The sequence below is a fragment of the Bidens hawaiensis genome, unplaced genomic scaffold (assembly GCF_021521415.1).
Source record: "Bidens hawaiensis isolate Kalapana, Puna unplaced genomic scaffold, B.hawaiensis_p1.1 tig00001717_1, whole genome shotgun sequence".
NCBI lineage: Eukaryota > Viridiplantae > Streptophyta > Magnoliopsida > Asterales > Asteraceae > Bidens > Bidens hawaiensis.
In genome coordinates, this window is record NW_027491097.1 from 2477506 (window position 1) to 2494447 (window position 16942).

At 35.8% G+C, this 16942-nt stretch overlaps 1 protein-coding gene across 1 annotated transcript; it reads left to right on the forward strand.

Annotated features, from left to right (window-relative positions):
* Positions 1 to 7072: 7072 nt before the first annotated feature.
* On the forward strand, positions 7073 to 7918 carry LOC143594987 (uncharacterized). Its single transcript, XM_077074150.1, has one exon. It carries the CDS (start codon positions 7073 to 7075, stop codon positions 7916 to 7918), a length of 846 nt encoding a protein of 281 aa, XP_076930265.1.
* Positions 7919 to 16942: the final 9024 nt, after the last annotated feature.

The window sequence follows — 16942 nt, forward strand, 5'->3', positions numbered from 1 at the left end:
TTTGTGAATATGCTTTAAGCTGAACATTACCTCCAATGGATATTTGTCCAGTTCAAAATTTTGAATCATAACTAAACATGACATTGGAGCTTCTCTAACTCTTGATAAGGTAACATATAAGTTTGCTTGTAACTTTTGATGAAGCCACATATAGTTGTCCATGTGACAAATAAGGTTCTTTGAAATACATACCAAATTACCACCCTTAAATAATGATAAATATATCTATAAAACTAACAAAAAAAATATTCATACACATAAAATATCATACCTTTTAAACAATTAATATTATCTCATTTGAGATCATCAGTTCATGTTATCCGGAAAACATGATTATCCTAAAACAAATTACTTGAACAATTTTTAGAATCTGAAATTGATTGATCATGATAAATTTGTTGTCAGTAATAGTCTAGTTTATGACAAAATTTTAATTGATTTTGTATTTTACATTTAAAAGTTGTATAATCAAGCAATATATATAACTGAAAATTAAAATATAATAAAATGATTTGTTTAATTTCATATGAATGTAATTCACAGGAAAAAAGATAAAGAAATACTAACCTAAAATCATTGTTCAAATAACAGTGATTATTCCGAGATAGCAGAATATTAGAATATTTAAAGTTGCATAAAATTAATGTTGTGATTCTTATTTAAAATAATTCAAAGTAGTGGATAAGGAATGTTTAAATTTTGAATACTAATATCATATTATTACTTATTAGTAAATATTATGAAAAATTGTTGGAATACTTAATTAATCGATATATGTATTTTAACAACTTACAGAGATAAAAAAAAGGAAAGAAGAAGGAAAGATTTTTTGATTTATGGAAGCATGGTAAATGACTTTTACCTGAGTAACTAATTTTTTTTACAATTAATAAGAAAATGGAATATCCTTGAAATATAATGAGCAACATGATCAAGTTGCAAATATTAAGAAAAATAATAAATATTTCTATTAAGTTACATTATAATTAAGGTGTGAATCTTAATGAATTTTTATAACATATATGAATAATAAATGTTATGACTCTATTTTTTTTAAATTTTGCGTACAACTTTATTGCTTTGAATATAAATCATAATAAACACTTTTATTATATACTAACCAACATAGTACCCTAACATAACCCCAATTTGTTATATTTGTATAAAAATATAATTAATAAGTTAATATAATATTGAAATTACGTAAAAACCTAACGAAACGATTTTACGAATCTAGGTTTCAATATCATAAATGATTTTTTGGAAAGCGAAAATAATGGGTGAGATTGAAACAGATTTTTTAGTTTAAAATTTTGAATTTGAATGCTTTTAATTAAGTAATTTGTATTTTAAAACATATTAAATTAAATATATTTAAATGTATAAATATAGTTATAAAATATATGTTTTGAAACATTTTGGTCAGAATTATGGAAAAAAATAATGAAAACTGAATATTGATTTTCTTATTGCTAAAATCATTTATATTAGACAAAAAATCAATAAATTAATTAAAACTAAACACCAAGATTTATGTAATAGATATTTTCTATGTTTGCAATATTTGTATAAAATGTTCGGAAAAATATTAAGAAAATACACATTTCTCTAAGTTCAAATGCATATGAGAAAATTTTAAATCAAAATCTGAAACCAATCTTATAAAAAATATTATGCACTATTGCTCGAATACAGTTTAAAAACAATTTGTAGTTTATTACCATACAAATCCAAATTCTTACACAATGATGCGTCTTTATTTTCTTTAATATGTAATTACATGTGACTTGAAAATTTTATTTTAAAAGGCTTGCAACATCAATGTTGAAATTTATTTATTTTCTTATTTCACCATTAATGTTAATGAATGAATCGGTTATGATTTACCTTTAATAAAAATAAACTTGAATTCATATATTAAATAACTTAAAGATAAGGGATCATATATTAAAATATGTTGAAAAAGATGAGAAGGACTATAAGATTGACAAGTGGCAAAATTAAGCAGGCTTTTATTAGAATAGATAAATTAATGGGATGCTTAAAAAACACAATTAAGATATAAAATTTAAATGTTATTTTTTCTTCCCCCCTATATTTTATCAATTAAATGGCTCTATTAGTTCGAGTTATATTTTCTAATGGAATATTCATACTAATACGCGCTGTATTCTTATACAATTTTTCATAATCACAACAAAGATACACATAGTGCTTTATAAGTTGTAATTATATTTTTTTCAATTAAATAACAAAATCTACCAAAAATGATAAGATGTTCATTATGAATGACATTAAAAAACATCATATAGAAAATTAGAATGCTTAAAACATGTTTTTGTATTATTGTTTCGAAAGAGATTAATGAAAACTCCTTGGATTCATGGATAGTGAATGAATATGTGAGAACGAACTTGCTATTCATTCATAATTTTTTCTTGTCTTTATCATCTTAAACTTATAAATAATCACATTCATCTTCTACACTCAAAAGGTGTACATAAATTACATATGATTTATTAATAATATATATATTTTGATTATATTGACATAAATAACTGCATATTTTTAATCCATATAACATAAGTAATTAGTTATTTGATTAACGGACAGATTTATATGTTTTGATAACATTTACATAAATATGTTTTTACTAAAAATAAAAATATAATTTGAGTGGTAGATTGATTCTAGGAATTAATCTCCATGTGACATGTGTCCCAATTTATTATCTTTTATTAGAATATTAGTTTTTAACCCCTGTATTACGGGGGTTGTTTTATATTGTTTGTTCTAACATTTATTTATTTTTTGAATTTATATATTTTTATTGTATGAAATTTAATAATATACTTATGGTCTGATTATAAATTGTTTCACAAATAAATGAGATGTTATAACCCAGATTAAAAGCTATATGGTTCTGATGAGACCCAAGACCCGTTTTTTTTACTATAAAATTGGTTTTTTAATTATAAATACTATTTATAAAAGTTAATAATATACTTATGGTTTGATGAGACCCAATACTTGTTTATTTTTTTTACTATCAAATTGGTTTTTTAATTTAAATAATGTATATATTTTTAAAATAAATAAGATATTAATTTTTATTATATCTTATTTTATAGGATTTTTACATCAATAATTTGGTGAGAATAATTTTTAATCTAATGAGATGTTATAACCCGTTTAAGGAATATCTGGGTTTGGTAAGATTCATACCCATGAATTCGGGTCAAATGCATGAGAAGCCTTCATTTAAAAATCAAGCAAATCTGGTGACTCCAAAAAAAGGGGGAGCGACCATATCGCGACACGTAGGATTTTTATCTCTTCGTTTATATATATTATAGATAGGTAGGTAGATACCTTAACTAATTATTATTATTATTATTATTATTATTATTATTATTATTATTATTATTATTATTATTATTATTATTATTATTATTATTATTATTATTATTATTATTATCACGCCCTGCTTGTGGTGCGCGCATATAATGTATATATGTGTGAACCCACGGGTGGGCAAAAGTAAAATTGCACTAATTTTGACGTTATTTTACTAATCTCATAAAAATAACGTTAAAAGTGGCGGAAGGTTAATCAGGCATCATGTGGTGGCGTTGATAGACGAAAGACAAGGGCACATGCACCAATCAGCCGGTGTCCCGATGATTGAGTGCTATGTGCTTTATGTCCAAGGCTTGATGCAAAACTACTATCGAGCCGGGGGTCTCACCGGAAGCAGCCTCTCTATCCCTATGGGATAGAGGTAAGGCTGTCTACATCTTACCCTCCTCAGACCCTACCATAGCATTGCTATTGGTGGGATATACTGAGTACGATTATTATTATTATTATTATTTTACACTTAGATTTTTAAATAAAATTTTTTATTTCTAAAATGTTCTGGTCAATCGATTTAACTAGTTAACTCTTTTGATAATCGACCAAAATTTGACCATCATTATTTTATTGTTTTGAATTATTTTTATCTTACAATTTTGTCTCCCGTAAAAGAAATTTTGTCCTCGAAATTAATGGTATACGACACTACATGTTCAAGGATTTCATTTAGTAATGGATAACCAAGCTGCATATAAGAAAAGTTAAGGAGTTTGAAAGAACAGACTTAAGTTTCATTAAACGGAATTCGGTAAATAGCAATTACAAAGTTAGTTCTTGAATACAGTCATATAGTTGGAACGGATCACATCCTACCGAAGTGTCTCTCATTGGTGCAGCAGTAACCAATGTAGGACCCAAAAGAGATGACATGATTTTTGAGTATTGGCAAACAATAGGGAGACTTTGTAGTCGGTTGCCTTGGTATCAAATAACATGTATAAGTCATGCTAAAAAAACTCATACCATAAACAATATTCCGTATATTGAGATACAGACAATTCCAAGAAACTAGAATTAATAAACACATGCATATCACGATTATTAAAAGAAGGATAAGGAAACTGTACATGAAGAATTAATTGCTACTCCAGCAGTCAAATACACTCGTCCTCCAGTAGTGCATATTGTAATGATACATAGAAGACTGATAAGGCACATTATAACATTCTAGACAAACCCCACATCAAACGTGAAGAGAAATTCTTGGTTTATAAAGAATGTCTTGCCACTCATATCACTAAAGCGTGTTGGAGGTTGGCAATGGAATGGATGAAAACTTAATAGTTAAGTGTGCTCTATTAGGAGTAGTAATAGGATGTGTGGCCTCTTGAAAAGTTTCCACTATGCAACGAAAAATAAATCCGTGAGTACCTCGATAAACAATCCATCGATGACAAAATACACAATATTAGTAGTATGAGGGGACATATGTTACGGTAAAAGCAAAGGTTAAAGTGAAAGACACACATAATCAAATCAAACTTCAAATATATAACTAATGACTAGTTTTTTTTCTCTAATAGTTAGACACACATAATCAAATCAAACTTCAAATATATAACTAATGACTAGTTTTTTTTCTCTAATAGTTAATTCAGACTGAATAAAAAAATTCCGATTACACCACAACATTAAAAGCGAGCGTCTTTCATTATGGCACATATTTTGTTCCAACCAGGGAGGCATGGACTATTTGGTTATGAGTAGCCGTGGATCGAAGAAGAAGCAATGTTTCGAAACCCGGACCGGACCGGGACCCGTTATATAAACCGGTCCGGTTTGTGGTATTTTGCCAGATTTCTAAAAACCCGACCGATTTCACGGTGTGCGGTTGGACCGGACCCCATGAACCGACGGTTGACCCGGTAAATGCATCTTTTATAAAGATCGAAAAATATATGAATACTTAGAATAAAATCCAACCCTAAAGTCCTAAACTTCGTTGCTCACTGCCTTCGTTCCCATCTGACTTTGCCGTTCGCTTTGTTAGGCCTTTTGGTATACCCTTTAATGAGCGTAAAAGCTCAAAAATTGACCATACAACAATAGGTTATATTTGAAATTAATAAATATATCATACATTTTATATATAAAAGATGAAGAAGAAGTTTAAGAAAGATGAGGATGAAGCTAGGCGGCTGCTAGATCTTGAATTGAAGAAAGAATGGTGTTGTTACGGTGTGTATTAATTTCATGGCTATAGATTCTTAATTTAGGGCAACCTCAGTAGTTTTTTCTTTTGGAAATAAACTAGGCTGTCTAAGTTCTTTTAATTTGTGGGCTTTTAAACAAAATAACATTGCTGGGCTCACTATCTAATACTAACAATTTTGTTTTGTGGGCTATTACTTGAAAAACGTTTTATCTTATGATTTATATAATATATATATACTATTTATGATGTCATCCGAGTCAACACCCGTCCGTCCTTCTGGGTCGGTCCGATCTTTAAGACGTCCGGGTCGACTTCCGAGCATTGAGAAGAAGTGAAGAAACCGGGGGGGGGGGGGGGGTATAGGCCCCTACTCAACTCTTAATAAACTTGCAATTTGACTTAACTAATATGTTAAAATGTAACAGGACCTCACTCTATTTTCCTAAAAACCCCTAAATAATTTTAATTCCACTTTAACTTGGTGTTCGTAAGCCTACTGTCACCACATTGTTGAAGCCCAAATTCATCGTCCATCTGTCAACATCCTTCTCCAATCGTAATTCAAACATAGATTTTTATTTGATTGGCTACACCACCTTACTAAACCATTTGATTCCATCTTCCTCTAGATACCCTATTTTTGTTCCGGACTGTGTTGGTGATTTCCATCTTATTAGCCCCGTCGCGTGTAGGTGACCTGGTTGGACCTATTGGGCCTATGGAATTCATTAATGATGTAATGTGTTTATGGGTTACAATTGTGCTTTTATTTGGTAATTACTTGTTGACCAAGTTAGGGTCTCTATATATATACATAGCCATGTTAGGGTTATTGTATAAGTGAAAGGGATTATTGTATTCAAATTTTGTGCTAGTTTCTTGATTATAATAGTACGTGAGTTTACCCTAAATATTGTGTGCTCGTTTGTGTTTCCGTTATCAATTTGTTCTTGAATTGGTATCAAAGTGGTCAAGCTCTTTTTCGGTGATAAAACGTGTTTGATCAAAGTTGTGATCGGCGCGGCGTAATTGAAGACCGCTGATCAAGATTCTTCCATTAAATCGGAAGTCTTTATTTGAAAGAAAAAGGAAGGCGGAGTTGTGATTTGGTAACCCATCTGTCAAATTGAAAAAAAAGGAATTGTTTCAAAAATATTCTGTTTTGATCGTCACCAAAGAATTCTGCATCGATAGTCACCTCCACGCCAACTGTAAAAGGATTCAATCATTGTTGCTTGCTAAAAGACAAAAAAAATTAATAACAAGGGGGTGGATTTCTTTTTAGTGCAGACGTGAAGGGAACAAAAAGAAAAGAATAAACAAGGTGTTTTAATTTGTTTTCTTGGTTCAAAATCTTGATAAACTGTTTTGGCGGTTAGAGTTTTAACGAAGAACAATAGGTGATAAGGAAACAATGAAGACAAGCGGTATGAGCGGAACCCGAATTCGATCCAAAGTATCATGCTTACCTCTACCAATTACAAGGTATGGGCTATTCGAATGAAGGTACTCTTGAACGTGCATAAGGTTTGGAATACCATTGATCTGGGTGCAACCGATGATGGTAAAAACAACATCGCGATTGCGTTGATTTATCAGTCGATCCCGGAAGCAACAATCATGCAAGTGGGTAATATTGATTCAGCCAAAGAGATTTGGAACGCGATTAAGACGCGTAATCTGGGGGCTGATCGGGTTATGGAGGCAAGATTGCAAACTCCCATGAATGAGATTGATGGTATGAGGATGAAAGAGACTGAGACCATTTATGAGTTTGTGGCGCAACTCTCGTGTACGACGTCAAAGGGGGTGAGTTTTGGAGATATGATCGAGGAAACTAAGATGGTCAAGAAGTTCCTTTCAAGTCTACCTCGAAGTAAGTTAATTCAAATTGTTGCATCCCTTGAACAAACTTTGGATCTCAAAACTGTTGGGTTTGAAGACGTGGTGGGTCGTTTAAAAGCATACGAGGAGCGGATTCGGGAAGAAGACACGCATTCCGAAACCCAAGGTAAGCTTATGTTTCAAAGGTCTGAATCCTCAAGTAGTCGGTACAATGATCGTGAGTCCACTCGTGGAGGTCGTGGACGTGGAGGAGGGCGAGGACGAGGTGGTCGCGGGTCGAGTCAAAACCGCGGTCATCAAGAAAACGCCATGAATCGAGAAAACCGTGAGCAAAAGGGCAAAACCTGGGACCTCTCAAAGGTTCAATGTTATCGATCTGATGAGTTTGGACCCTTTATCCATAAGTGTCCCAACCGAAAACAGAAAGTTAATGGTGAAGCAAAGCTAGCTGAAGCATCTGAGACACGGGATCCTGCTTTGTTTATGATTAAGAGTGTTTAAGAAACGGTGTTCTTGAATGAAAAGAAGGTTATACCCGGAAACTACCAGTCCAAAGATGGTGATGAATGGTATTTGGACAACGATTCGAGTAACCACATGACGGGTAACAAGTCTTTCTTTTCTGAACTTAACAATCGTGTCATGGTAAAGGTTAAGTTTGGGGATGACTCTTATGTTGATATAAGCGGTAAGGGGTCGATCTTATTCAAGGCTAAAATTGGTGAACATCGTTTGCTTACGGATGTTCATTTTATATCGAGTCTTCGAAGCAATATTATTAGTCTCGGTCAAGCCTCGGAACATGGGTGTGATATTCAAATAAAAGATAACTACCTTACGATGCATGATGGGCAAGGTAGGTTACTGATGAAGGTGACTCATTCACATAATCGCCTATATCGGATGCAATTAAAGATTGGTAAACTAGTTAGTTTACTTAGCCGAATCGAAGAAACGAGTTGATTGTGGCATGCTAGGCTTGGCCACTTTAACTTTGAGTCAATAAAGCTAATGGCTAGGAGGGAGATGTTTGAAGGGATGCGTGGCGTTACTCATGAAAATAAGTTATGTGAATCTTGTTTGGTCGGGAAGCAAATGAGGAATCATTTCCTAATTCAGCGGCATTTAGGGCGACTTGAGCCCTAGAACTTATGCACGGTGATTTGTGTGGACCGATTACCCCTCCAACAATAGCGGGTAACATGTACGTTTGTGTTTTAATCGATGATTACTCACAATTTGATTGGACGTATTTGTTGAAGGCTAAAGATGAGGCATTTGAAGCTTTCAAAAAGTTTAAGGAATTGGTTGAAAGTGATGTCGGGAAAAAGATCAAGACGTTTCGTACCGACCGAGGTGGTGAGTTTACCTCACATGAGTTCAATCATTTTTCCGACATGGAAGGCATTCAAAGACATCTAACGACACCATACACACCTCAACAAAACAGGGTGGTTGAAAGACGGAACCGAACCTTATTGGAGATGACACGGAGTATGTTAAAAGCAATGGGTGTTCCGAATTACTTATGGGGTGAGGCAATTCGACATGCAACATACATCGAGAATCGGATTCCTACTCGTGCCCTAAAGGAGAAAACGCCATACGAGATGTTAAAAGAAAAGAAACCTAATATTTCTCATCTAAAAGTATTCGGTTGTGTGGCGTATGCAAAGATAGTGGGCACTCACTTGAAAAAGATCGATGACTGTTCGAGGATTTTAGTGCATATCGGAGTCGAGACCGGGTCCAAAGCTTACCGGTTGTTCGATCCGAAGACCCAAAAGTTGTCATAGCTCGTGTCACACCCCAACCTACGGCGGAAATGCCGGCGCGTGAACTGATTGCCACAGCTCTCAAGGTTACTATCATGCAACATTATAAGTTTTAATATCTATTTAATAATTTCAAATAAAACAATTATTCATTACAATATCCCGAAAACAATTAAAGCATCAAACAAATAAAAATCATAAAATTAATTGTATCATTAAATATCTTCTAGCATAAGTCCTTAAGTGATCATCTAACTTCAACTACTTCACATCATACGATGACCTGCATATGCGTTGAAAATAAAATAGTTTTGTCAATACAAGGTTGAGTGAGCAACACACCAGTTTTCATGTACATATAGTATATATAAAAATAAGTAATTGCAACAAGTCATATGAGGATAAAAATTAAACCAAATGAACAAGTATAACTAAGATGTTGAGAAACACAAAGGCTATAACGACTAGCGTATGATCATACTATTCTTAGATTATGTTGGACCTCTCCGAATGAGGTTCACGTAAAGCATGTAAGCACATAAAAAAGTAAGGTATAAATTGGTAACACATAAGACAATTGTTGCAGTTTTGTGTATAAGTATATATGAGAAATACAATTTATGCATATGTCCCCAAAACATGAGAAAACGAGTAAAAAGAGGGGAATGTGGTACTCACCTGATCGCATGAACAAAATACAAATGAGGATGATGATGAGAAAGATGAACCCTTCGGGATATACCGTCAAGGATTCCTAGTTAAAATAATTTTAATATGAATTATTTATAAATGATATAACATACTATAATGAATTAAGTTTTCGATGTCATTTGTGTTATGATTGGGATTAAGATATTTATTGATTAATCTCTACGGTCATTGTTTTTAATAGTCTTATTAATTATAAATTCCCCAATAACTACCCATGATATAATATATAATTAAATACTTGAATAATTTAAACAATATACGATATGCTCGAAATGATAAAATCTAAATGAATAAATGATCAAATATACAAATTAAATGAAATAATTTAGTTAAATATAGAATGAAATATACTTTTAATTATTTGAATAAATAAAATACTTAATATATAAATATATAGATAATCATCATAATAATAATAATGTGTAATTCTTTAAATATCATAAGTAGTAAGATGTAAATAAATATTTTTTTGTTTGCATCTTTTAAGAAAAATCTATTTAATACGTTTATTAGGTATATAATAAGTATATCTAACACAAATACCCTACCAACTGTCCTAACAAGTCATTTGCGTATTAACGGAAGCAGATTATTATAGACAGGAATGAACAAAACCCCCAAATCTATAAATCCAAGAATCTGTAATTGATCTCTCCATGTTATGGTTGATTAATTTTTAGTTAGGGGTATTGATTAAGGGTTACAAACGACCAAAATGCAATGTTTAATTACCAGTTGGGATAGCCGATTGATGTTGAACGCTAAGATGAAGCCGACGGCCAGAGACGGGATCAAAACATTAGGCTTCAGACGATAAAAATCCAATTAGCTCAGGGGTTAATGATGGCGAGGGTTTGTGGATTGCTACTGCAGGTTCAATTGATCAATCATGCTCGTTAAGATATGTTTTGATAAACGATTTAGGTCGGCCAATATATAAGATCAATACATATATTATTTGATTGTTGTTTCCTAGTTGACGTTGTCGGCGAGTTCGTTTGTTTGAGAGGAATGATATGCACAAATCAATTCCCATTATAATGCGAAGATTAATGTTCAAGCAACGTATTTGGATCACAACATTGGGTCAAAAAACGGGTTTAGGTCACGGGTTCTGGTTTTTGTTTATAATATATTAATGTTTAAATCAGATTTGCAAAATGGTCCCTACACTTTAAGGATGGAAGCAATTTTGGTTAAAACTATGAGTTAGGGTGGAAAATGAATAAGAATCAAAGTTATTATAGATAAATAATTAAATATAATAAATAATAATAAAATATTATTAACTCATAAACGAAATGTTTTACGATAAAATTCTCCGAATATAAGACGGGTCAGGGAAACTAAACTGGTAAACCGAGTTGTGACAGCTCGTGATGTGTTTTTTGACGAAAAGAAGACGTGGGTTTGGTCTAATTCGGGTCAAACCAATGAAGAAATGGAGCTAGCACCGGGTTTATTTAGGGTTGATTGGAACGGGTTATTGATACCGGAGTTGGGCAAGTTGTAACCGAGCCTACTGGAAGCAACAACATTAGCGACGAAGCTTTGTCGCCAAATTCTGAAACAAAATCCGCGACAACTTCTGTCGCTAATTACGACAACCCATCATCACCTTTAGCGACAACTTCCGACACTCTGGTCGCTAATTCCAACAACTCAGAAACCAGTTTAGCGACACCAGCAGCAAATGGTTTAGCGACAGCAACACATAATGAACTAGAAAGTAACCTGAGAAGATCTACACGTGTTCCGATCGCACCGGTTAAGTTCAATGATTATGTCTTATGTTCGGAAGTGGAGGACATGGAACTTCTTTTGTTAGAAGAAGGTGAGCTGAGGAATTTTGGTGAAGCAAAATCAAAACCGGAATGGATAAAGGCTATCCAAATGGAACTCGAATCCATTAAACGAAACGACACATGGAAGTTGACCGAGTTACCGAGAGGAGCTAAAGCTATCAGATTGAAGTGGGTTTTCAAAGTGAAAAGAAATGCAGATGGTTCGATTAATAAATATAAAGCAAGACTCGTGGCAAAGGGTTATGTGCAACAACCTGGAGTCAATTTTGACGAGGTCTTTGCTCCAGTGGCGAGACTTGAAACCGTCCGTATGCTCATTGCCATTGCAACTACTGAAGGATGGCAGTTACATCTTGTGGATGTAAAGCCAACATTGTTAGCAATGGAGCACATTAGTGGCAAGGAACAACGAGCTGACATTCTTACGAAAGCACTTGCGAGATGAGAATATTGCTCGGTGTTGAAGATCTCCTAGTTTCGAGTCAGAAATTAGGGGGTGATTGTTTGTTATTTCCATCTTATTAGACCCGTCGCGTATAGGTGACCGGGTTGGACCTATTGGGCCTATGGAATTCATTAATGATGTAATGGGTTTATGAGGTTACAATTGGGCTTTTATTTGATAATTACTTGTTGACCAAGTTAGGGTCTCCCTATATATACATAGCCATGTTAGGGTTAATGTATAAGTGAGAGGGATAATTGTATTCAAGTTTTGTGCTAGTTCCTTGATTATAATAATACGTGAGTTTACCCTAAATATTGTGTGCTCGTTTGTGTTCCCGTTATCAATTCGTTCTTGAGACTGTTTCACAACCAAATGCTCGTTCCGTCCTATACCACATCATTATTAAATTTGTTTTACTGATCCATTTTATGAAAGTTAGACCCGTATTGATTGGTCCAATTTTCACATACCGGACCCATTAACCTTTTAATTTTGGCCCACTGATTTTTCTTTTTGGATCCGTCACTAGTTAGTTATTAGTCTTTATGGCTAGGATTTAGGAAATTTAGCTTTCATTTAAGTTGTGCGTCCAAACATTTTTCCAAAACTGTCGCAAAAGATATTGCAATAACTTTTTTTTTCTTTTTTTTAACGACAAACACTTCTAATCCTATAAGAAATACGAACAAAATCTGTAGGTTCCCAGCCGGATCTACACGGAAATATCTCGTTCTGCGTAGGTGCGGAATCCATACGTAAGACGATACGAGCGTAGAATCGATATACGTCAAACACAAGCAAACACACGTTACAATAAACAAAGAACACGTTGTATTGCAACTAATAACACGTGATTCACCGATCACAATTACACAAAACTGAACAACTGATACAAATAACCCGTAGGCTAAACCTATATATCATACGACAACTTCGCCTAACATGTTTAGGCGAAGTTGTCACTAACTTCGCTTGTTCCACAAGTTCGCCTATATCAGGCAAACTTGTGAGACAAGTTCGCTTAAACATCAATACAAATCCAAATAACACGATTACAGACACTAGATACTGAACTACTGACATCATGTACCAACAGACTCCCCCTTGGCAGTAGCTTCATATCTCTATCTTCAATCACGTGTCTTGTAATCTCAAAAATCTTGTATCTTCCATCTTCAAGCATGAACGCCTTCTCGTACACAAACTGAAACTACTCTTTGATATTTCTTTGCTTCTTCTTTCCAGGCAGGAATATAAAATATCTTTTTCTCATTTAGCACCTGCAGATCAGCTTGAGACAAATTTACTAAGTGCATTGGATCATATACTCTCATCAGCTCTTGTTCATCTTCATCCTCCATTACTGCTTCAGCTGTTTCACTATCAACGTACCACCATTTCAGATCTTTGAGCACATCCTTGGGCATTTGTTTCATCGGCACTTCTTTTAGACAACGGATCAGCTTATACTTCATTATCATCCAAGGCTTGCCATCTGCTTTCATTCCTCTGTCTTTGTCTTCAACGAGCTTTCCTTTCTGCGGTTTCAACAGCTCGAACTTTTTCTCCTTTATGCTTTCTTTCCAGACTATCTTTCCAATGATCCTAGCCATGTTATAATCACTTCTATTTATCAACCCCAACCTGGCTAAGTCCTTCACTTCACATTCAGGCAACATATTCAACGATCTCAACAACCTCTTGAAATACTGAACCCCATCATACCGTTTAATCACAAAAAGCCTCAACTGCTCATCATATAACCAGCATATAATCCCCTTTTTCGATTCAGCATAACCCCTGATGTTGTAACTTTTCTTGATCATAGTAGGGACCGCCGGTTTCTTAGTCTTTACGAACCACTGAGCGTAGCCTTCTTTCCATCTTGGCTGCTCCTCCTATTTTGTCTCATCACATTCCGTGTCTTTACCCAAATCTGACTTTTCAACTGCTGGAATTTCATGCTCAACATTCTCCTCCACAATCTCTCCCTCTTCGACTTCACTATCAATCACGATCTCAGCCCCTATCTTCTCTATCTCCTCCAACGGTAACACATCCTCATCACCTATAACATCATCATCCAACACCTCCTCAGCCTCCACAACCACCACATCATCACCCCCTGAACCGCCAGCTGCACTCGTTGACTCCCCCTGAGATGTGGAAGTCCCAAGAGCTTGTTCAGTTCTTGGTAACTCTCCACCTGCATCTTTCGATGCATTGGGATCATCGTCTCGATCGTTACGCTTCTTCGTCCTCAGCTCGTCACCCTTACAGCTCGTCGCCCCCTGAGATGCCAAGAACTGTTTCAAGGCATCAAATATTTTACCATGCTCGATCAGGAGGGACGACTGAATCTGATTCTCCGCAACGAGGCGCTGAATAGCATGAGTCTGGATTAAATTTACTCTTGATTGTTCTGCCACGACCCTTTCAGGCGCTGCTATTCTTTCCGAGTCGGATAAGGTTGCATCAAAATCAAACCTCATATGTGATATGTCTTGAGCGTACGGAGGAGGGATTCCCAATGTAACTGGCACCTCAGAAACAGGTGGAAACGTAACCGCAGGTGGTATCGTAACCGACAACCCTGCAGTGGCAACAACTGTCGACTCAACAAACCTTGCTACGACCTCCGATGGAGTAAGAGATGGAGGTGGCAAGGACACAATCTCTGGAGCCGAGAGCTGGAATGTAGTGGGTGGGATGCCGAAGGAAGATGAGGTAGTCACCACGGGAACATCCGCGGCGCTTAACACTGTAACTGGCAGTGATGAAGGGACCATAGTCATACCAGACAGTGCGGGTGGAGTGAAACGAACCACCCTTGAGCTCTCACCAGCTCCCGAACCTGCACTCACTCTTTCTCTTCTCGATATTCGAACCAACCGATGTAAATCTTCCTCAAAATCCGAATCACTGTCATCGGTGTCTCTCTTCCTCTTCCCATGAATTCTTTCTTGAGAGATCAAAATTTGTCTAGCTTCAGCCACATCATCATCTGAGGAATCAGAATCAGCCTCCGTCGTAGCTGCCACCGACACATCCACACTAGTAACCCGGGCAACCGAGAACTGTACTTCTTCCTCTGGATCCACACGTTCCATATCGAAGAAACCTTGGCCGCCAAAAGCAGCTTCAAGGTCTACATTTTTCTCTGGTGCCACAACAGGAGCAGCAGGTAAAGCTTGTTGTACCTCAAGTGGTGGTTGAGGTGCTCCTGCCTGTTGTAGTGCCGGATCCCGAAACTCGTCCCCACGAGCTGGAACATACTCTGGGTTGATCAAGTACCCAAACAATGGAGTATGTCGAGGACGGAGCTCAGGCTTACTTCTTGCACTTGATGATCTACACTGAGCGAAGATTCTCTTGCTTACACTCTCCACATATCTAATCGGGCGGCGCTGAGGTAACGTGGGAGCAACGTGATTCAAGATCATTTGAAGGAATCTTGGATACATCAGGAATCTCTCACGCGCCACCGCTCGTCTTTGACGGTCTATCTCGTAGAACACCATCTGACTAAAGCTATAACGCTTATTGTAAGTCAGTGCTGTCATCGCCGACTGCATGGTCGCACCCATTCCATCCGTACTGGCCTTTCTACCCGACATGCACACGATCATCACGTGCATGAGAAAGCGCCATTGGTCTAACAAGAACCCCTTTCGTCTTTGAGTATCCCCCAATGGACCAGAGTAGCCCATTCTTAGAAAAGCACCATCTCTGAATGGAGCCACGAAGTCTGTGGGATCTTCTCTCGTTTCATTCCCAAACTGCAAAGCCACCCTGATCTGCTCAGACGAGAACTGCACAACCTGATTGTTAACCGTTGCACGCATAACTGGAGGCTCTACTATGCAATCATACTCAACCGTATGCCAGAAATCTTCTATGTTAGGTAACGAGATGGGCAGGGTTGTAGTAATAGCGTGGAAGATACGCGAGCGGATAAGAAACGTGATGATTTCACGGAAATCATCAACACCGCTTGCATCCGGGTCCAAAGTTATGTACATGTTATGCCCCGGGAAAAACTGCCTATTGTTATCTCCACCTTCATCACCACCTGCACCACCTGCTCCAGCTACAGCTGCCATATCTGCAACACAAACGGTTTAATTTAGAGAAACGTCGAGGTATATCGTAACTTCGCTTATTACCACGAGCGAAGTTAAGATAAACATTAGTGTGCAAGCGAAGTTAGACATAGGGCGAAGTTGATCATAACTTCGCCTATACTATAACTTCGCTTGACAACAGGTTAACATGTAAATAATTTTCAAGGCATCAGGCGAAGTTAAGCCTTAGGCGAAGTTAAGGATAACTTCGCCCAATCATAACTTCGCCCTTGATTAATTTAAGTTTTAAAGTAAACAGGCGAAGTTATTCCTTAGGCGAAGTTAAGATTAACTTCGCCTAAACAACAACTTCGCCTGAACTGAAACGGCAAAGTTGTAGAAGGCCAGACGAGATGAATTTTGATAATTTGATGATTGTGGACTCTTAAACACATGATTTTATGGAGATCTCGACGATCAAGATGATTACGACCACGTAAAATTAAGTTTGAAAAGCGGGTGATGAGGGTTTGAATAAACGGGGTCACGAATCCGGTCGAGACGACCTTGATAAACACCATTGTCAGTGATTATACGATATGATGACACTACACACCTTTAAATCGGATTAGAAACTGAGAAAAAACAACAAGATGTGATTCGAGATATAACTTCGCCTAGGTTACTGGAAGATAAGTTCGCCGGGTTTGAAAATAATAATG